Source organism: Bos indicus x Bos taurus, chromosome 3, assembly GCF_003369695.1.
Source record: "Bos indicus x Bos taurus breed Angus x Brahman F1 hybrid chromosome 3, Bos_hybrid_MaternalHap_v2.0, whole genome shotgun sequence".
NCBI classification, from domain to species: domain Eukaryota; kingdom Metazoa; phylum Chordata; class Mammalia; order Artiodactyla; family Bovidae; genus Bos; species Bos indicus x Bos taurus.
In genome coordinates this window covers 109,919,744-109,942,900 of record NC_040078.1, presented here as the reverse complement: position 1 = coordinate 109,942,900, position 23,157 = coordinate 109,919,744, and the positions used below count along the sequence as shown (strand labels likewise).

Below are 23,157 nucleotides of genomic sequence, written 5' to 3'. Positions count from 1 at the left end.
AAGCTTATTGAGAAGACTCTGTTTGATAAGGTGTCAGTTCTCCAAAAATTAATCTGTAAATGAATTTTAAGTAAAATCCCAATAGGGCATATAGTGAAACTTGAAAAGTCAGTATTAAGATTTATATGGAAAAATAAGTGACTGTGAAGAATCAGTGTAATTTAATATTAAGTTGGCATTTTGGATCACTGAGGAAAGAGTAAAATATTTAATAAATGGTATTTATAAAGTTGTTAACTGTAAGAAAAAAATAATTAAACCCATCTCATATCATATCCCAGTTTTATTTCTAGGTAGATTATAATCTAAAATTTGAAAAGCAAAGCTTTAAAATTCTTTCAAGAAAATACTGATAAGCTTGGCTGCACAAAATTTAAAACTTATTTGTTACAGATGAATCATAAACAAAGTTAAAATGCTAAGACAGTATTTACAGCATATATAACCAAAAACTTTACAGGGAGATCAGTTAAAAAAAAAAAAGCTAATTTACAAAAGAGGAAACACAAATGGTCAATAAACCCATGAAAATAAAATTCTCAAATTCATAATTAGTCAGGAAAATGCAAATGAGATCAGTACCATTTGACACCTATCAGATATATAAAATTTTAACATGTTGGTGAGGATAAAGTATAAGGGAATATCTTGTGCACTGTTTATAGGAGTGTGATTTGATACAACAACTTTGGAGAGCAGTTTTCAATATCTAGAAAAGATGACATGAAAATGAAATTGAACATATCTTAAAACCCTTAATATACCATAGAGGTGTCTTGCATACTGAGATATTTTTTGCTGTAGCAGAAAATTAGAAACATCCTGATTCCTGTGAATAATAGAAAAAGCAAATATTGGAATGAGTATGTGAATATTGTCATATTGTGGTATATACTATTATATGTAAGTTAAATGAATGAACCAAATATACATATATCAACATGGATTTTTCTTAAAGTTCTCTCTTATCTTAATGAAATGAAATAAAGCCTAAAATTTTAAATGGGTTTATTTTTAAACTGTCAATAATATGTACTGGTGCTGTGAAAAATAATGAGGGATCGTATTGCACTGACCACCTTACTTGCTTATATTTCCTTTCTCGTTTGTATGATTTTGCAACCTTTGCACTTGGTATATTTTACTGAACAAAATAGTCTTTATTGAACTTGAGATCAACTGGAGAAGATTATTTTACTGAGCAATATATGATGAGTATTATGGAGAAGTAATAAATACAGTGGGACTGTGCAACAAAGGAATCCATTCTAGTCTCAGTGTTGGAGGAACTTTTCTCTGAGGAAGTAACAGATGGGAGCTTAGGTAAAATTTGTGGTGATGATAAACATGGAAGAGTACTTTAAGAAAGCAAGCAATTTAATTCTAATTGTGTGACTTCATCTTATTTTCAGAATGATTGTTTTCATGGTATATAGTACCTTAACTCTCAACTATATGACTAAATTTAATGAATTTTACCAATCTATATGTACTGGTGCTTTTCACATTTCACATTTTCACTTTTTTCACATTTCATCATCTCTGAAATTGGGAGATGTCTTGCAGTGGATGGTTTGTCACAATTTAATTGGAAAATTTGGCAAATACAGTACTGATGTACCTTACCATAATTGGGCTTTTAGAGTCAGTGAAATACAGTATACTCTTTTATGTTAGGCCAGACTCAGTTGCAATTTGCATTTTGTTTTTCTAAGTATGCATTTTAAGAGTACCAGAGTAACTATAGGGAATTCCCTGGCAGTCCAGTGGTTAGGATTCCTTGGCTTTCACTGCCAAGGGCACGGTTTCAATCTCTGGTCAGGGAACTAAGAGCCTACAAGTCACAGTACAGCCAAAAGAAAAAAAAGAATCTGATAGTTACTAGTTGTATCTCCCTGAAGATACCTGTCACAGATAGAATGCTAAACATTTTACATTAATTACAGTCAGCCCTCGTTACCTGGGTACCATGGATTCTGAGAGCTGACTGTAATGCATCATTTTGTATAAGGGACTTGAACTTCCACCGCTTTTTGATGTACAAAGGGAGTATCAGAACCAATCTTCTGTAGGAACCAAGAGACAACTGTATCTCATCTGAACTTCATCACCGTTTTATGAGTTAGGTGATACACCCAACTGAAGTTTAGAAACACAGTCCCTAAATTTTCTCTCTCTAAAGTGACTTTCTCCCTCTAAAGATCACATAGTTTGTATTTTATATTTATATTACTTTATATGTAATGTAAACTATTAAGTGTAGAGGCACAGTCATTTATTTACATTTAAGTTATAGAGGTTAACTTTTCTGTTTCCAAAGCTTATGCTCTTAATATTCACAGCTTTTTCCTGTATCCTTTAAGAAGCAAGTTTCCTGACAGGACAAATCTCTGACCCAGGACATCTGAGTTGAGAAATGTTTTTTTATTTTTATATACTTTATTTGCTTCTTTGTGCTTTTCAGTAAAATGTAGCTTTCTAAGGAATATTCACTGTTTTGCTGCTAGAAGAAAATAGAATATATAAGCAGAATTTGATAATTATAATTTATTCTGCTTGAATCAGAAGTTCACACTGAATATGCTTTCTTGCAAGGAAAACAGATTTCCAATAAATAATTTATTAATCACAATATTAGTGTCACTTGCTTCATATGATTGCCTTAAGTTCAGGTATAAGATCCCTCAGTGAAAGTGAAAGTCAACAATTTGATTTTTATAGTATTCAAATTGGTCCTCAGAAGCAGAACAAAGCAGAACCTTTCTTTAGGGTGAAATAGGCAAGCAGCAGGTTTATCAACACTGATCAAACTCAGCCAAGTAAAGATACCTGTATCAGGCTTTATTTAGTCTAACCTCACATTAGAAAAAGAGTATTTTCCAGCAGGAATTTCAGTGACAGTTTCCAACAAATCTGTTTCTTGATTCACACTGCTTCAGGCTAATTGAGTATGTTCTTCATATTTGATGCACAGCTGTCGTCTTGGGATCAAACATCATTCTCTGTATCCATTTCTCTCCCTACCCCTCATTTTTTAATATTTAGAAGTTTCATGAGAAAAGGGTACACAAGAAGCAAAAATTTTTGATGCTTTACACATTGGAAAATGAATCAACAAACCTAAATGAAAGTTTAGTTGGGTTTCTATGTTGGAAATAATTTTTCCTCCATAAATTTAACAGTGATGTTCCAACTTTTTAAATAGCTTTGGTGAAGTTTTGTTTCCCTTATATTACTTTGCTTTCTCGAAAATTTACTTACCTTTATCCTCTAAACCTCTTCACTTTTTCATTTTTGCTATTATGCTTTTAATTTCTAATCATTCTTTTTTATTTCTTGAATGTTATTTTATAATAGCATACTATTCTTGTTTCACATATGGTAGTATCTTCTCTGTGCTCACTGAAGATAATTTATCTTAGAGTTTTCTTTTTCTTGCACCTGCTTATGCTTCCTCCAAATTCTGTTTTGTTTGTTTGTTTGTTTTGATCACTGTCCTCCATTTCGGAAGCTTCCTTCAAGTATATGGTGTCCTTGATTATTTATTCATGATGCAGTGGGAATCTAAAACATTGACTCGATGCTTTGAATTCATTAGTGGGACTAGTTGACTTTGAGCTTTGTCATAGAGTGGTTTAATTGGGCTGATCCTAGGGAACCTATAATGTTAGTGACCTTAGTTAGGTCTTTCTTCTTAGCTGGTCAATTACCCAGAGATGAGACTTCCAGACTCCTGCCTGAAGGGTAATAGTCTTGTTACCTGCATTCTGGAAGCCAAGTTGGGGATTTTGGCTTGGGGAGTGTCTGCATTCAGGAATTAATATTTATTGTCACTTAATTCTTTGTTTTGGGTACAGTCTTGTGCCCTCAGCTGTGCCTGACATCATCCCTCCAAAAAGTCTTTTACTTTTGCCAGAGAATATGCTTACAGATTATGCCAGGATAAAGATGAGGCAGTGGTTCCACAATGTGAATGGAGCTAGACAGGAATCTAGGACTCTACCTGCTTCTCAAACAGCCTTTGTCTTTATTTTTCTGCAACACCTCCATTCTTTTATCACCAGTTTCAGAGGTACCTGATACTGCCATTTCTCACACCTTTTGAGAATTCCATCTGCTCTGTCAGTTACAGCTTGGCTACTTGTTTTTCATCTTCTAAAATGGTACATTTTCTATTTTCGATCCTCCCTTCCCTCTAGATTTATGCTTTCTTTTTTTTTTCTCCTTAATTCCTTACCAGAGTTTTAGTGGAGTTTGGGGAAGGAATGAACTGAGTTGCTTGACCAGAATCTATTCTTAAAATGGAGAGGCTTTGTCTGGTTTATCTTTAAATTCCAACCCACAAAGGAGTCCCTGATGTAGTAGATACTTGAATGTTTAAATGGATGAGTAAGTCTTGTTTTATTATCTGTAAAACTCAATTGGTAAGTTTGTGCTAGAGACCTAGTTTCTTGCCACCTGGACCTCTCAACAGGCAGGGTTGGTTAAGTGTTCTCATGATGTTGTGGCTGGCTTCTTTGGAGCAAGCAATCCATGAGAGAGCAAGGCAGACGCTATAATGACATTAAGGCCTAGTATTGAAAGCTATATTCTGCCAGTTTTGTAATGTCTTATTAGTTACATAAACCAGTTATATTCAGTGTAGGAGAGACTTACACAAAGGTGCAGAGTCCCATGAGGCAAGACTTATTAGGGACCATGTTGGAGGCAGACTACCGTATGAAGTTTCTATCTTCAACTAGAAGAAAAAATTAAGCTCAAATAGAAAGTAAGAAATAAAACTCTGAGCAAAAGTTAATTAAATAGAAAACAGTATAGAAAATGAATGAAACCAAAAGTTGATTCTTTTAAAAAAGTTAATAAAAATTTTAAATTCCTAGGAAGGCTAATCAAAAAAAAGAAAAAACCAAACAGATTACTAGTGTCAAAAATTTAAGAAGGGTTTATCATTAAAGATCTTTCAAAACTGAGGTTGATAAGGGAATGTTGGGAACAGTTTTATACCAGTTAATTTGATAACTTAAACACAATGTTAAAAAGTTAGCTCAAAGAAAACTGGAATAGTCTGGTATCTGTTAAGGAAATTGAATTCATAATCCTTTCTAACAAAGAAAACTCCAGTGCCAGTTGATTTTGTTGCTAAAATTTATCTGACATTTAAGAAAAAATGATACCAATCTTACACAGATGCTTTCAGAAACAGAAGAAAAAAGGCGTTTCAACTCAATTTTATGAGGCTCGTATTCCTCTGAATCTGACACCTGACCAAAACAGTGTAATCTTCTCAACAGACAGAAGAATCATTCGACACATTTTAATGTTATCATGATGAAAATTTGTAACACACTAGCAGTAAAAGGAAACTTCTCCAACCCGTCAGAGAATCTAGAAAAGCAGGCAGGCATCATCATACTCAGTGTCAAAAAGAGTGAACGACTTTGCCCTAAGATTAAGAATAAGAGGAGGATGCTTACTCTCACTACTTCTATCCAGCAGTGTGCTGGTGGTCCAAGAAAAAGGAAGGTGTAATATTGTAAAGGAAGTAATACAACTGTCGCTGTTTGCAAAAGACATAATTGTCTACATAAAAAAATCCTAAGAAATCTACTCCCCCCAAAAATCCTACTAGAATTAATAGATGCATTTAGCCAGATCACAAGACACTAGTTGCATAATAATACTAGCAGTATAATAAATAATACTGGCAATCAGCAGTTGGAAAAAATGAAAAACACATGTACCATTCATAATAATATTTTTGAAATATTTAGGAATAGATTTTTTTTTCATCTTTGCACAGGGGACATGCTAATCTCTGTATCATTCCAGTTTTAGTACATGTATTACCAAAGTGAGCACTAGAAATAGATTTTAAAAGAGATGTGTACACAGATCCTATACACTGAAAGCCTATAAAACATTCCTGAGAAAAATAAGAAAGATAAATAGAAACATGTCCCTGGTGGCTCAGATGATAAAGAATCTGCCTACAGTGCAGGAGACTCAGGTTCGATCCCTGGGATAGGAAGATCCCCTGGAGAAGGGCATGGCAACCCACTCCAGTATTCTTGCCTGAAAAATCCCATGAACAGAGGAAACTGGCAGCTTGCAGTTCATGAGATCACAAAGAGTCGGACACGACTGAAGTGACTTAGCACGCACGCAGACCATGTTCTTGGCACAGAAGACTGAAATAGTTAGGATACTCATTATTGCCAAATTGATCTGTAGACTCAACACAATCCCAGAATCTCACCAAAAATCTCACTTAAAAAAAAAAAATTGACAAGCTGATTTTAAGATTTATTTGAAAATGCAGAGAATCTTGAACAGTTAAAACCATTTTGAAGAAGAACAGAGTTGGAGGATTTATAATCCCTGATTTCCAGACATGCTATAAAGCTACAGTAAGCAAAACTGTGATACTGAGGTTAAAGATGGACATATAAATCAAGTTATGAAATAGCTATAGATACTACACTTGATCTTAGCCAAAAAGCTAAAAAGTAATTAGAATAGCTATAAACACTTATGTGGTTGATTGATATTTGACAGAGGGGCCAAAATTCAATGGGGAAAGAATAGTCTTCTCAGTGATACTAGAACAGTTCGGTATTTGTACAAAAAATAAACATTAAAACTGAGAAACTTCTAAGGAAAGAGGGAAAATATTCATGCCCTTGGAGTAAGCAAAGATTTCTTTGTATGTTGGAAACCTAATCTAAGTGAAACCATCTCTTAAGAACACTGTTAAGATGAAAAGGCAAGCTACTGAAATTTGAAAAAGTTTCAAATATTTGCATAATATATCCTGAACAAAGGGTTTGTGTCTAGAATTTATGAAAAACTTGCATAACTCAAACTATTTTTAACAGTGGTCAAAAATATACACTGCACAAAAGATTATGGGAATGGTCAGTAGCACCTGAGAAGATATTAAACATCATTGGTCATCTGGAAAATGCAGATAAAAACCACAATGAGATATCACTTCACACTTGCTAGATTTGCTAAAGTAAAAAACCCAGCAATGCTAAGTGTTGGCAAGAATATGGAACAATTGGAAACGGTAGGAGTATAAAACAGTACAACCACTTTGAAAAATATTTTGGCAGATTTTAAAAAATTTAAATATTTTCTTGCCATATGTCCTAACTATTCTTAGGTCTTTCCCCAAGAGAAATGAAAAAAATAGGTCCGTACAAAGGTTTGTACATGTTCATAATAACTAGGATCTGGAAACAACCCAAATGCCCAGCAACAAGTAAACTGAGAAACAAATTGTGATTTATTTACACGATGAAATACTATCCAGCAATTTTAAAAAACTAATTTATAAAATGGTATAGATGAATCTCAAGAAAGATGTGCAAAAAAGCTAAATGAAATAATGTATACCATATAATTCCATTTATGTGAAATTCTGGAACAAATTTATTATGAAAGGAATCAGATCAGTGGTTGCCTGCAGCAGATGTGATGGAAGCTGATTAAAGAGGGGCAGGAAAGTACTTTCGGGGGTGATGACATATTTTGTCTTAATTGGAGTGATAATAGCATAGAGGATGAGATGGTTGGATGGCATCACTGACTCAATGGACATGAATTTGAGCAAGCTCCAAGAGATGGTTAAGGACAGGGAGTACTGGCATGCTGCAGTCCATGGGGTCAGAAAGAGTCGGACACGACTGAACAACTGGACAACAACAACAAATAGCGTTGAGGTATATGTTTGTCAAAATCATTGAGCTGTACAGTTAAAATGCATTTTATTGTATGTAAGTTATACCTCAAATAGTTTTTTTAAATGAGATGTCACATCCCCAGAAAGGCTAGCATTAAACTCTTAAACTCTGCTTGTGAGAGAGTTAGTTGTTAAAACCACTTTGGAAGATTTTGGCATTATCCAGGAAAGTTAGAGATACACATCCTTAGTTCAGTTCAGTCGCTCAGTCATGTCCAACTGTGATCCCCTTGGACTGCAGCACACCAGGCTTCCCTGTCCATCACCAACTCGCGGAGCTTGCTCAAATCAATGGACTCATGTCCATGGATTCAGTGATGCCATCCAACCATCTCATTCTCTGTTGTCCCCTTCTCCTCCTGCCTTCAATCTTTCCCAATCTTTCCCAGTCAGGGTCTTTTCTAATGAGTCAGTTCTTCACATAAGGTGACCAAAGGATTGGAGCTTCAGCCTCAGCATCAGTCCTTCCAATGACTATTCAGAACTGATGTCCTTGAGGATTGGCTGGTTTGATCTCCTTGCAGTCTGAGGGACTCTGAATAGTCTTCTCTAACACTGCAGTTCAAAAGCATCAATTCTTCGACGCTCAGCTTTAGATTCAGCAATTCTACTGAGATACCACCTTTTCTATTAGAGAAATATACATGTGTATGTATATCAAAAAGGCCATCTATAAGATAGTCATAACATTATTCTAATAACCAAAGCAAAGTGCCAGCATAAATAGTCCACCACGATTAATAATCAGGCTTTTGTTTGTTTGGTTTTTGCCGCAGGACACCTTGTGGGATCTTAGTGGCCTGGCCAGGGGTTGAACTTGAGCCCCTGGCAGTGAAAGCACAAAGTTCTATCCACTGTCCACCAACATTAAAGTGAATAAACTGTATTTTATTCAGTGGAGTGTTAGGCAGAGCAATGGAAATGAAGAAAATAGTTGTTTAAATAGAAACAATGTTTAGCAAGTCTCAAAAAGATTTTATGTTTTATGTTTCCAGTTAGATAAAATTGAAGAACTGGAAACAATAAATTGTCCTTAGTGATCTGTACTTACACGTTGTAATTCTGAAAAGAGAAAAAAGTGATTACCATAAGAACCAGGATTTGAGGGTTGAACTGTAAGTTAAGGTTGGGAAGGGGATAGGGAAGCGGTTTTGAGAATACTACCAATATTTAGTTCTTGATCTGAGTGTTGGTTATGTGAATATTTGTATTCACTTTATAATTTAGTGACCCTTTAGTAACCTTTTAGTGACCCTTTAGTAAATATATTTTTTATTAAAAACAGAAAAAAAACCCAACCCTTTGATTTATCAATATCTCCTGAGTACTATGTCAGTAATACTTTGCTAGTTAATGATAGACATGCAGAGATGTCTAACATGGTGTCTAAATTGTTCACTATTACCATAAAAAGGCATTGTATAATAAGTGACCTTAATTTTTGTTCTTACACTTTCAGAGCCATGAAAGTAAACGTATAAAATTGAGGCATATAACCTCTCAGGAGGTTGAAGTATAATTGTAGTTATGCTTTTACCTGGATCCAACATTATTTACTGCTTTATTTTACACTCTTCTTTTGGACTTGGACTAATTTGGAACATGTAGTCCTTATTACCTTAAATATGGTAAATATTTATTATTTTTTCACGTCTGTATTTTAGCTGCATCCTAACAGAAAATTTCAGTTTTGACACAGTAAAGTGCAAACTAAAGAATCCTAATCACTTCTTCATAGAACATTCTCTCCCATTCAGCTTCTTCAAGGAGTTAGTTTACATTGACAGAATGATTTTGCCTAGAATTAAAACTTCAATAAATCAGAGCACAAAAGACATGAGTAGACAATCCTTCAAAAAATGAGAAAAAGAGTTCTGATGAGTTTCTGTCATTTTCTGGGCACAAGTAGGTATCTTACATTGAATCTTCACACTAATGCTGTAAGTAATGGGCGTTTTGCTAATTTTCCATATGAATGAATGGAAATTCTGAAAAATGATAATTAGTAAGTCTGGATCTAGAATTAAAATCTGTTTCATTTCCAAGCTTATTTTTTTTCTCTTTATTCTAATGCTGCTACCTATGGAAAGAAGAAAATAAACCTAATTTAAAAAATAAGGATAGGGACTTTCCTGGTGGTCCAGTTTTTAAGACTCTAAGCTCCCAGTGCAGGGGCATGGGCTCAATCCCTGCTCAGAGAGCTGCATCCCACATGTTGCAACAGCAAAAAAAGAAAAAGAACCTGCATGCCACAACTAAGACCTGGAGCAGCCAAATAAATTAAAAAAAAAATTTTTTTTAAGGATACATTTCCAACAATAAAATAATTTTTTATCAATTATCAATAAGTGAGTTATAAAGTATCACAAAACCTTAATGAGAATAACTTTTGCCTAAGTTGTGTATTGTACGTATCTAGATACTAACAATTAAGTAGTTGGTAATATCTCATTTTGTACAAATTCCTCTCGTTTTTTATTCTCAATTTTATTTATCTGCATTCTAGCACCTGCTCATTTATTTTGTTTATATGAATATAGTACAAATGTATCCATCTGACTGATGGTTATTTAGGTTGTGTCCATTCTTTTTATCATTATAAACTGTCCTACAGTAAGCATTCTTATTCATGTTGCCCTCCCCAGATAATGGGATTTTTATAGAGCATATATTCCAGTAGAGTGGAGTTGTTGAGTTGGAAATTATGCTCATTTTCAAACTTACTATAAATTACCATTTGCTCCTGACTATATCACTTTATATTCCTACATACTGTATGAGAATTTTCATTCTTCATTCTTCCTTTGGCTTATTGTCAGCTTGTATTATCCATTGTAATGTTTTTGGCCCATTTTGATTGGTATAAAATGATAGCTCAATAGAGTTTTTATATGTATTTCCTTTATTACAAATAAAATAGTGAAAAATTGTTTTTTGACATTTAGGTTTTCTCTTCTGTGAAATACCTAGCCATGTGTCTTTTGGCACTGTTCCTGTTTTAAGCTTGATTTATAGGCACTCATGACATATTCTGGATAGTAATCATTTGTTGTGTGTATTATACATATCCATTTGCCTGTTGTTGTTTTTTTTTTAATTTTATTTTATTTTTAAACTGTACATAATTGTATTAGTTTTGCCAAATATCAAAATGAATCCATCACAGGTACACACGTGCTCCCCATCCTGAACCCTCCTCCCTCCTCCCTCCCCATACCATCCCTCTGGGTCGTCCCAGTGCACTAGCCCCAAGCATCCAGTATCGTGCATTGAACCTGGACTGGCATCTCGTTTCATACATGATATTTTACATGTTTCAATGCCATTCTCCCAAATCTTCCCACCCTCTCCCTCTCCCACAGAGTCCATAAGACTGTTCCATACATCAGTGTCTCTTTTGCTGTCTCGTACACAGGGTTATTGTTACCATCTTTCTAAATTCCATATATATGCGTTAGTATACTGTATTGGTGTTTTTCCTTCTGGCTTACTTCACTCTGTATAATAGGCTCCAGTTTCATCCACCTCATTAGAACTGATTCGAATGAATTCTTTTTAATGGCTGAGTAATACTCCATTGTGTATATGTACCACAGCTTTCTTATCCATTCATCTGCTGATGGACATCTAGGTTGCTGCCACGTCCTGGCTATTATAAACAGTGCTGCGATGAACATTGGGGTACACGTGTCTCTTTCCCTTCTGGTTTCCTCAGTGTGTATGCCCAGCAGTGGGATTGCTGGATCATAAGGCAGTTCTATTTCCAGTTTTTTAAGGAATCTCCACACTGTTCTCCATAGTGGCTGTACTAGTTTGCATTCCCACCAACAGTGTAAGAGGGTTCCCTTTTCTCCACAGCCTCTCCAACATTTATTATTTGTAGACTTTTGAATCACAGCCATTCTGACTGGTGTGAAATGGTACCTCATAGTGGTCTTGATTTGCATTTCTCTGATAATGAGTGATGTTGAGCATCTTTTCATGTGTTTGTTAGCCATCTGTATGTCTTCTTTGGAGAAATGTCTATTTAGTTCTTTGGCCCATTTTTTGATTGGGTCATTTATTTTTCTGGAGTTGAGCTATAGGAGTTGCTTGTATATTTTTGAGATTAGTTGTTTGTCAGTTGCTTCATTTGCTATTATTTTCTCCCATTCTGAAGGCTGTCTTTTCACCTTGCTGATAGTTTCCTTTGATGTGCAGAAGCTTTTAAGTTTAATTAGGTCCCATTTGTTTATTTTTGCTTTTATTTCCGATATTCTGGGAGGTGGGTCATAGAGGATCCTGCTGTGATGTATGTCAGAGAGTGTTTTGCCTATGTTCTCCTCTAGGAGTTTTATAGTTTCTGGTCTTATGTTTAGATCTTTAATCCATTTTGAGTTTATTTTTGTGTATGGTGTTAGAAAGTGTTCTAGTTTCATTCTTTTACAAGTGGTTGACCAGTTTTCCCAGCACCACTTGTTAAAGAGATTGTCTTTAATCCATTGTATATTCTTGCCTCCTTTGTCAAAGATAAGGTGTCCATATGTGTGTGGATTTATCTCTGGGCTTTCTGTTTTGTTCCATTGATCTATATTTCTGTCTTTGTGCCAGTACCATACTGTCTTGATAACTGTGGCTTTGTAGTAGAGCCTGAAGTCAGGTAGGTTGATTCCTCCAGTTCCATTCTTCTTTCTCAAGATCACTTTGGCTATTCAATGTTTTTTGTATTTCCATACAAATTGTGAAATTATTTGTTCTAGCTCTGTGAAGAATACTGTTGTTTTTTTTTTAGCTTTGTTTATGGTACCTCTTTTTAATCATTTTTGTATCTTAAGAAATTCTTTCCTGCTTTAAAGATCATAAAGATGTTCTATATTTTCCTTTAAATGTCTGTTTTTCTTTTCATGTTCAGTTCTCTAAATAGGAATTTGTTTCATATACTGTATAAAGTAGACTTTGAAGGATATTCTGCTGGTCTCTGTGTTTGTCCCCACAGTCTCTTGACTTGAATAGGATTATAACAAATCTTGATGAATGTTAGAGCAGACCTTATTCTTAGAAACTCTCTTAGCTGTTCTGGTTTAATTTCTCTTTCATGTTAATTTTAGTATCAGCTTCTTAAGTTTCAGAGGTCAAGAGGGTTATATCTTATTGGCATTTGATTGAAATTGCTTTGAATTTACAGATTAATTTATAAATAATTTATACTAATAAGGTATATTGCTCCATTTATTAATATTTAAATCTATAGTAGTAAAGACACCTATTATTTCAGTAAGTCTTCTACATCTTTTGTTTAGATTTCATCCCAAGTGTCTACACTTTTTGTTGTGATGTTAAGCGGTATCTTTTTTTTTAAGTGGTATCTTTTTTAAATTACATTTTAAGTTGATTGCTAATATATAAGAATATAATTTATTTTTATCTGTTGACCTTAAATCTAGCAGATTTACTGAACTCTCTTATTCTATAATTTATCTATAGATTAGAGGGTTTTATCTCTCAACAATCATACTGTAAAGAATAATAATTTTGTTTCTTCCTTTCCAATCCTTTTATCTTTTATTTCTCTTAACTTGCATTCCTATGCCAGCTAGCACTTTCTATTAACTTAAGTTGAATTTACCATAGATTTTGGTGAATAACTTTTATCAAATTAAGGAAGCTCCTTTCTAGTCCTGGTACTGTGAAAGTTTTAGTTATGGTGCTGAATTTTATCTGATGCTTTTTTCAGAGCAATTATCTATAGAAATGATTGTACATTTATTGCCCTTAGTGTTTTAATGTCGTATATTTTGTTAATAGGTTTTTAAAATACTAAATGTAAATATTACTTGTTCAGTTAAACTGAGTTGATTTGTGAAAGGGAATGAAGGAAAAAATGCATGTATATGTAGGTTTATAAAATGTTAGGGATAGAGAGACAGATCCTTGCTCTTTGAAACTCATGCCTAATTCAGCTGTACTCACCGATTTTATCCCATCTTGTGTAAGAACTTTCTGTCACCTCAAATGCCTACATTGCTGTAGGGAAGATGGTAAATAGTAAAATGATTAAAAGTGTAAACACTAAGGAAAATTAATAGAATGTTAAACAGGATAATATTTGTTTAGTAGTTTCAGCTCTGTGAGATAAGATGAATTAATTGTGAGTGCTAGTATTATAATAATCCAGTGAAGAAAGTTTACCTGTAGGATTAAAGGAAAGACAAAATAAGCATGTTAATGACCATATATTTATTTTCCTTTATCCACTTATTTTTTTTAATTTAACACAGAAGCAGTATATGTTTATTTGATATATTTCCTGCCTGCCTCATTTTAATGTGCAACAGTATTCTCACATTTTTAATAGAAGAACGTAGGTATACAGTTTTTTAATGTATAAGATTTAAATAAGATACCCAGAATGCTGAAATAGTCTTATCAGTCTCTCTTTTTTTAGTTAGCTTGAAATTGTAAAGGTATTTCTAACGTTTATTTGGGTGGAAATACAAAACCAACATAACTGTCCATCATTAGGGACATGTAGTAAATCCAGGTAGTGAGATATCCTGCAATGTGAAAAGGAATGATATAATTCCATATTAGTACATATAAGATCTGTCTCTAAGATACCTAATGAGAAAAAAGAAATCAAAGCCCAAAATAGTGTTTCTAATGTTTTATCATTTGTGTTCTTTTTCATTAAGAGAAGAATGCGATATATATTCATATATATTCACTTAATTACCATGCACCCAAATTACAGAATAATATGAAGCCATTAAAAAGAAATTATTGACATGGAAAGATCTCTAAGACATTGTTAGTTTTAAAATAATAAAACAATAAAGCAAGTCATAAAACATTTATTATCTGATCTCATGTTTTTAAAAGTTATATCTCTATTTTTATCTCAAGTGTATATTAAAAGAACGAGATATGGAAGTACAAAACCAACCTAGCTATCTATTGTTAGGGACATGTAGTAGGTCCATGTCCATAATTAGTACATGTAGTAGTTAAGTATTAGTTACTAATAATGGTTGCTTCTTAAAGATACTTGGAGACCAGAAGTCTTTACTGTTTATATCTATGTTGTTTAGATTTTTTATGCTGAGACTTCATTCATATATTATTGAAATAATATATATATTGTTTATATATATATGTATATATATACATATATATTGAAATAAAGGAAAATGTAATATGTGCTATTAAAAAGATTTAAAGAAAAATAAAAAATATCCACAATAGTCTCACTACCTAACTACTTCAAGCCTTGTTAAATATCCGTCCAGACATTTTGTGGAAGACATTTAAACCTAAACCAAGGAGAATAAGAGAAAGGGTACCACTGTGGACATGTCTTTTAGGTAGGGAAATAATATGATAGCATGTTGACTCAGGTGGTCAAGAATCTGCCTACAGTGCAGGAGACCTGGGTTCAATCCCTGGGCTGGGGAGATCCCCTGGAGAAGAGAATGGCAACCGACTCCAGTATTCTTGTCTGGAGAATTCCATGGACAGAGGAGCCTGATGGGCTACAGTCCATGGGATCTCAAGGAGTCGGAAACATCGGAGAGACTAGCACTTTTCACTTTTCAGCCTACTGTCTGTTTTGGTTTTACTTTTCACTGTACCCCCAGTATCTTTTAGCACATAATAGCAGCCCGTAAGTATTTAAGAAATGAATGATGGTGATCTACTAACTATTGGTCAAGCTCTCTTCTAGTTCCAAAATCCAGGATTAAGAAGTCATACTAGTTGGCTCCTCAAAGACTGCTGATTGTAGCTAGATAACATTGGGCAGATATTGTTACTACCTGTAGCTTGGATTAGCGCTAGTAACATTTAATACCATTGTCTTCTCAAATCTGTACAAGACAGGGAAAGCTCTCCTTAGAACAGATAAGCAATCTGGGGTGGCATGCAAGGCTTAGTTTAAGAAATAATACCTAACCTTGTCTTCTGTGGCACTCTGGCCTTCTTTGTCCCTTTATAGGCCTTGTCTCATAGCCAGAACACTGCTGTGTACATGTAGTAGGGAATGGAATGATTCAGATACCCATGGTGAAAGAGATTATAAAAACTGTAATATTAGGTTTCTCTGTTGTTGTGCTTGTCTTGTAGTCAAACAGGTCAAGTTGAAACTGCTTAATTTTGGAAATATTTTTATATGTATTGATATATAGGTATACGTAAGAGGGTAATTTTAACTCTATAATTAGTTATCATGGAGCCTTAGATTTGAGTTTTTTTAAAGAAACATTAATTTGTACCCTTTGTGTTTTTCTTCTTAGTTTCTGCCACTGCCTTCTACAAAGCACAACCTGTAATTCAGTTCATGTGTGAAGTTCTTGATATTCATAATATTGATGAGCAGCCAAGACCTCTGACTGATTCTCATCGGGTAAAATTCACCAAAGAGATAAAAGGTGAGTTAATTAGCATTTGGAACAACTTAACTGTAAAATGCATGAATATAACAAACTTTCATGGAAATTTTTTAAGATTTAAATCTGTTCATGTAACATCACCAGTAAAAATACGGATTAATTTTAAAACGTTACATTAAATTCATTGTCATAACATCTTAGGTAGTGTTTCAATGAAAGAAATACCAAGTAATGGAATTAATACTAGCTAATTTTTTGTTGATACTTTCCCTTATTAGCTGAAGGCATAAAGAGGTACTCTCATAGAAAAATGCTCCTATCATACTGTTTAAAATAGGAAATTTATTCCCAAAACATTGACACTTCAGGACTGGAGCCATTCTTTGAACATATTTTAATATAGTGACTTCTTTATTTTTCTGAAATGATAGCAGAATATTTTATTTCTTTGTAAATTTGTAGATGTGGGACTAGCCTATTTCATGTGTTGTTCTAGAGTTGAAACTTAGTAACTTCATGTACTTTATTTAGTTGACCATTGATCTTGCCTGTTTTATAGTTAGCGGCTAAAATTTATACAGTGGTGTTACATCATATATATATTTTACTAATATAAATTCATTTCTACATGGTCTTCCAAAGAGAAAAATTAAAAATTAATTTCACTTATATTCTAAAATTTATATTTTGTATTTATTTATTCTTTATATAATTGTAGCTTTCTATGTAAATATACAGTCTTATGTGCAAACCCATATACAATGGGTTTATCAGCAATTTAATTTAATTTAATATCAGTGTACTTTATCAGCAGTTTAAGGGATTTTTCAGGAATAATTTTGATTATGTAAGATTCTTGACGTGTTCATAACTGTGGAACTTAGTCCTCATGTAAGATGTGACTCCACTGTATTTAGTTCTTTATTATTTAGGCACAAAGAGAAATTTGATATTCTCTAATTAGAATGAATACTATAAATTCTGTTTATAATAAGTGTTACATCTCAAATAGTCAGAAATAATTATGTTGTTTAATTTTAAGGTTTTACCTATTTGTTGCAGGTAATTTTTCAGCTTGTGAAGCATTGAAGTTTATTTTCTGAACATCTTTCAGTCCCCCAAATCAGTTAGTATAGTTGAATACATCCTGCTAGCTCCAGTAATCATTTATTCTGTGCCATTCAGTAACCAAGAGAGAGATAGTCATTGTAGTAAAACATTTAAAGGAATTTCCCTCCTGCTTTGAAGATAAGCATCTATTTATGTCAAGATTTTTGTCAGAATAAGAAAGTGTTATATATTCTTGTATTGCAGTCATACCATCGTCCTGTCATAATCTATATTAACTGCACAGTTAGCTTTGTTGGAAGGTAGTGCATTACCCACCATTAATATGTGATCATCTAAATGCCATGGTTTCCAGTGGAGTTGCTGCTTAGTTACCACCTCTGATATCATGAAGTCACTTACATTATTTTGCGGTAACTATGCAATCAACTCATATCACCACTCTATCACAGAAAATACAAGATGTACAGAACAAGGATTCAACTGCTGCCCGAAGAGCATGGACTCGATCTTAACTTCAACTGCTCAGGGGGCCAAAGAAATGACTGAAAAAATGACTAGAAAGCATTATAAAGTTGATGTTATAGTGAAGGTAAAGCCAAGTTTATAGGTTCAATATTTGATTTATTAAAGCCAAAAACATTTTTCGGTTGGATGGAGGGTTTGGGGAGGGACCTGGGCAGAGAATTATCTAGTCCATTTTTTAAAAAATTTCAACTCTTTGCTAACCCTGAATTTGGATGTAACCTTAGGCACCTATGACTGTAGATTTGGGGTAGAAAAATATGAGTTAGATCTAATTGACAAACTGATGATTTTTTCCTCCATTCAAAGTCAGGAAGGCTTTTAAAAGAGAGAGAGAGAACTCTTTAAAGTACATCATGTATTCCTATCTCAGTAACACAAGAGAATCAAAGTTACATGTTTTATACTATATATTTAAGTTTAATTTTTAGTCAGCATGAGAAATTTGATGAAAACTGTTTAATAATGGTACAAATTGTGGTATAATGAATACACTTCCTAGTACAATATTCATTTGATTCCAGTTGAACTTTTTCCTAAGTAATTAATAATAACTTTAGGGTGGTTTCTTTTGCAATAATTCATCATAGTTAAATAGCAGAAATATTGGAGGAAGTTTATGGTAAAAGTACCATATGTATGTAAGAGTGTCAGTTTTATTTTTGATAAAAACTTATTTAGTAGGCTTGTATAACCTTACTGATAATTTTTTTTTTAATTCAAAGGGAAGATTGGAAAACAAATTGCTAAGTAGTATAGATAACAGAAATTTGTTTTAAATTTTTCTATCATGTTTTCCCCCAAACAGTATTTTTACATCTTGTTTACTTCATATAGTTGGTATTTCCTTCTTGAAAGACCTTCTCTTGGTAATATTTTCTATTTTCATTTATAATATAGAAGCATAATAAATGCTCTAATTGACCTGAAAGTTTAGTTTTGTAAAGATAGTTACTAACAAAAACTATTTCTCACGGACTCAGTTAAGAGTACTTCTCAAAAACCCTCGTACCAGTCTGGTATAGCGGCACTGTGTCCACGTAGCGTCTTAGTTTGTGCTGATACGTCCTAAGAAAATATTACTGTGATTGAACTTTGTGTTTGGTTCTGCAGTTAGTAGATAGGAAAATAAGTTATACTGTAGCAGGGTTTCTCAACCTTGGCACTATTGATATTTTGGGCTGGATAATTCTTTGTTGTGGTCGGGGATGGGAGGTAGTGCTGTTCTGTGCATTGCAATATAATTTAGCAGCATCCCTGGATCCACCCATTCCTAAATCTAGCATCCACTAGATGCCAATAGCACCCCCAGTTTTAACAATCAGGGAAGCCCCCAAAAATGTCTCCAGACATTACCAAATCTCCCCTGGAGGTCAGAGTCACCTCAGGTTGAGAACATCTGCACTATGGGATACAGAGGTACAAAAGAAAAAAATTTTTTCAGTCACAGTAGCTATATTTCATGTGCCCAGGAACATTACTAGTAGTGATTTTAGTACAGGTGTAGAAATCATATCATCTCAGAACATCCTTTTGGACACCATTGCTTAGGAAAATTCATCCCAAAGAATTTCAGCCAATGGTTTAAAAGCCCACAGCTTCACCTTCTAAAGCAGACCTGGGATCCTCAAACCCCTAAGCTCCACAGATGGACTCATGGATCCAGTAACATCTAAATTCACATGCTGCATTAAGTGTATGTTGCGTTTTTCTGAGAATTTATTGCTTTTGTCACATTCTCAAAGGGGTCATTGATTCCATAAGAACGTCTGGATTACTTGCTGTAGGAATTAGTTTGGTTACATTCGATATTTTGCCCTGATTTCTAATGGTCAGTAGTGAAAGAACTGTATCACTATATTATCCTTTAACAAAATTGTCACTCCACTTCTGTTAAAAGGGCCTGGGATTTTTTTTTTTTTTCTTCCTGGTTTAAAAATCTGTGAAGACTTTCTTCATAAGGACTTTATGAAATTATGATCTTCAGTCAGTATGTGATGCCTGGGGAGTTGAGATATCACATACTTTGAAGGTTACAGAATGTTTTGAGAGTTATGGTAACTCCTTTCCATTGCTCCTTCCCTCTCCCAGCATAAAACCCTGCAATATAAGCAGGACTTTTTTTGTAATTAATGAAGAACTTTATCCCTTGATCTAAAGGCTTTGTAAATTTTATGCTGTTTTTAATAGCTTGATAGAATAGGGAAATGGTTTGGAGTTAGGTCTGTCATGATTGTACCCATTATTAACTATGTTTTATATATATATATAATCCTTTGTTAATCATATCACCTATTTCACAGATTTTCTGTTTAGAATTTTGAGTTTTTATAGTGGTGAGCAGGCTTTAGAGTTATGAATATGTCACTTGTGACAGTTCTGTAACCTCAGTTTTTCTTGTTGGGAACAGGTCTGAAGGTTGAAGTGACTCATTGTGGAACAATGAGACGGAAATACCGTGTTTGTAATGTAACAAGAAGGCCTGCCAGTCATCAAACGTAAGAAAAGCTGGTGTTTGTCAGAACAGAGATGATGTGAGGCAGCTTACTCTAGTTGGTAGATTGGGACTTTTGCTTGCTCCTAATGGGATGAGTTGTTAATGTGTAATTTTTTTTTTTCCAGCTTTCCTTTACAGTTAGAAAATGGCCAAACTGTGGAGAGAACAGTAGCACAGTATTTCAGAGAAAAGTATACTCTTCAGCTGAAGTACCCACACCTTCCCTGTCTGCAAGTGGGGCAGGAACAGAAACATACCTACCTGCCACTAGAAGTAATGTGTTTAGGCTGCTTATTAATATCCTCTTATTCATCATTCTGTTAAGGTTTTTAAGGACCTGTAACTTACTTTATACTCTCACATTTATTTTTAAATTGAACTGTCTTTAAATTTCCTTATTTATTCTGAATTTTCAATTATGAGATAATACGGGAAAAAAATTCATCCACAGTTCTGCCCCTCTAAACATAACTGCTGTTAGCATTTTGGTACACTTCTTTCAGCCTTTTTATCCAGTGTACATTGTACCTGATTATAATCATACTGTGAAGCAGTATTGTTTACTGCCTTTCTACTTGACATGATACTAAACAGAAGTGGCTTAATGGAGTAGATTTTAAATTTTAAGTTAAATTAAAATTTAAAATATCACATTTAATTGCACTCAATTTTAAGAAAGATGCATATATCTAGTACAAAACTTTTTTTCCATTTATAGGTCTGTAATATTGTGGCAGGGCAACGATGTATCAAGAAGCTAACGGACAATCAAACCTCCACTATGATCAAAGCCACAGCAAGATCTGCACCAGATAGACAAGAGGAAATTAGCAGATTGGTTAGTACTTAACCCAGAAATAGAAATTAAAAACATATTAGGGTGAGCTACTAAAGAAGAATGTCCACCATATCAACTCCTGTCTTATTATCATTTCATGGGCTCAGAATTAAAAGAGATTATGGAAGTATTCTAGCAGTAGTCTAGGGGTAAATGAAGAAGGTTCAGTTCAGTTCAGTTCAGTCGCCCAGTCGTGTCTGACTCTTTGCGACCCCATGAATCACAGCACGCCAGGCCTCCCTGTGCATCACCAACTCCCGGAGTTCACCCAGACTCACGTCCATCGAGTCAGTGATGCCATCCAGCCATCTCATCCTCTGTCGTCCCCTTCTCCTCCTGCCCCCAATCCCTCCCAGCATCAGAGTCTTTTCCAGTGAGTCAACTCTTCACACGAGGTGGCCAAAGTACTGGAGTTTCAGCTTTAGCATCATTCCTTCCAAAGAACACCCAGGGCTGATCTCCTTCAGAATGGACTGGTTGGATCTCCTTGCAGTCCAAGGGATTCACAAGACTCTTCTCCAACACCACAGTTCAAAAACATCAATTCTTTGGCCCTCAGCCTTCTTCACGGTCCAACTCTCACATCCATACATGACCACAGGAAAAACCATAGCCTTGACTAGACGAACCTTTGTTGGCTTTTGAATATGCTGTCTAGGTTGGTCATAACTTTCCTTTCAAGGAGTAAGCGTCTTTTAATTTCATGGCTGCAGTCACCATCTGCAGTGATTTTGGAGCACCAAAAAATAAAGTCTGACACTGTTTCCACTGTTTCCCCATCTATTTCCCATGAAGTGATGGGACCAGATGCCATGATCTTAGTTTTTTGAATGTTGAGTTTTATGCCAACTTTTTCACTCTCCTGTTTCACTTTCATCAAGAGGCTTTTGAGTTCCTCTTCACTTTCTGCCATAAGGGTGGTGTCATCTGCATATCTGAGGTGATTGATATTTCTCCCGGCAATCTTGATTCCAGCTTGTGTTTCTTCCAGTCCAGCATTTCTCATGATGTACTCTGTATATAAGTTAAATAAGCAGAGTGACAATATACAGCCTTGACGTACTCCTTTTCCTATTTGGAACCAGTCTGTTGTTCCATGTCCAGTTCTAACTGTTGCTTCCTGACCTGCATACAAATTTCTCAAGAGGCAGATCAGGTGGTCTGGTATTCCCATCTCTTTCAGAATTCTCCACAGTTTATTGTGATCCACACAGTCAAAGGCTTTGGCATAGTCAATAAAGCAGAAATAGATGTTTTTCTGGAACTCTCTTGCTTTTTTCATGATCCCGCGGATGCTGGCAATTTGATCTCTGGTTCCTCTGCCTTTTCTAAAACCAGCTTGAACATGAGGAAGTTCACGGTTCACATATTGCTGAAGCCTGGCTTGGGGAATTTTGAGCATTACTTTACTAGTGTGTGAGATGAGTGCAATTGTGCGGTAATTTGAGCATTCTTTGGCATTGCCTTTCTTTGGGATTGGAATGAAAACTGACCTTTTCCAGTCCTGTGGCCACTGCTGAGTTTTCCAAATTTGCTGGCATATTGAGTGCAGGACTTTCACAGCATTATCTTTCAGGATTTGGAATAGCTCAACTGGAATTCCATCACCTCCACTAGCTTTGTTCGTAGTGATGCTTCCTAAGGCCCACTTGACTTCACATTCCAGGATGTCTGGCTCTAGGTCAGTGATCACACCATCGTGATTATCTGGGTCGTGAAGATCTTTTTTGTACAGTTCTGTGTATTCTTGCCCTCTCTTCTTAATATCTTCTGCTTCTGTTAGGTCCATACCATTTCTGTCCTTTATCGAGCCCATCTTTGCATGAAATGTTCCCTTGGTATCTCTAATTTTCTTGAAGAGATCTCTCGTCTTTCCCATTCTGTTGTTTTCCTCTATTTCTTTGCGTTGATCACTGAAGAAGGCTTTCTTATCTCTTCTTGCTATTCTTTGGAACTCTGCATTCAGATGCTTATATCTTTCCTTTTCTCCTTTGCTTTTCGCTTCTCTTCTTTTCACAGCTATTTGTAAGGCCTGCCCAGACAGCCATTTTGCTTTTTTGCATTTCTTTTCCATGGGGACGGTCTTGATCCCTGTCTCCTGTACAATGTCACGAACCTCATT

The 23,157-nt window shown here is 34.7% G+C and overlaps 1 protein-coding gene and 1 pseudogene across 6 annotated transcripts in view; one reads left to right on the top strand and one right to left on the bottom strand.

Moving 5' to 3' along the window:
• The window catches only part of AGO3 (argonaute RISC catalytic component 3), a 136,174-nt gene that overhangs the window by 60,786 nt on the left and 52,231 nt on the right, over positions 1 to 23,157 (top strand). For all 6 annotated transcript variants that reach the window (XM_027537844.1, XM_027537841.1, XM_027537843.1 and 3 more), the window contains 4 exons: positions 16,012 to 16,146; positions 20,111 to 20,198; positions 20,323 to 20,470; positions 20,916 to 21,035. In XM_027537844.1, coding sequence (XP_027393645.1) covers positions 16,012 to 16,146; positions 20,111 to 20,198; positions 20,323 to 20,470; positions 20,916 to 21,035 — 491 coding nt within the window. The remainder of the gene's footprint in view (positions 1 to 16,011; positions 16,147 to 20,110; positions 20,199 to 20,322; positions 20,471 to 20,915; positions 21,036 to 23,157) is intronic.
• LOC113890583 lies at positions 5,762 to 5,859 on the bottom strand (annotated as a pseudogene).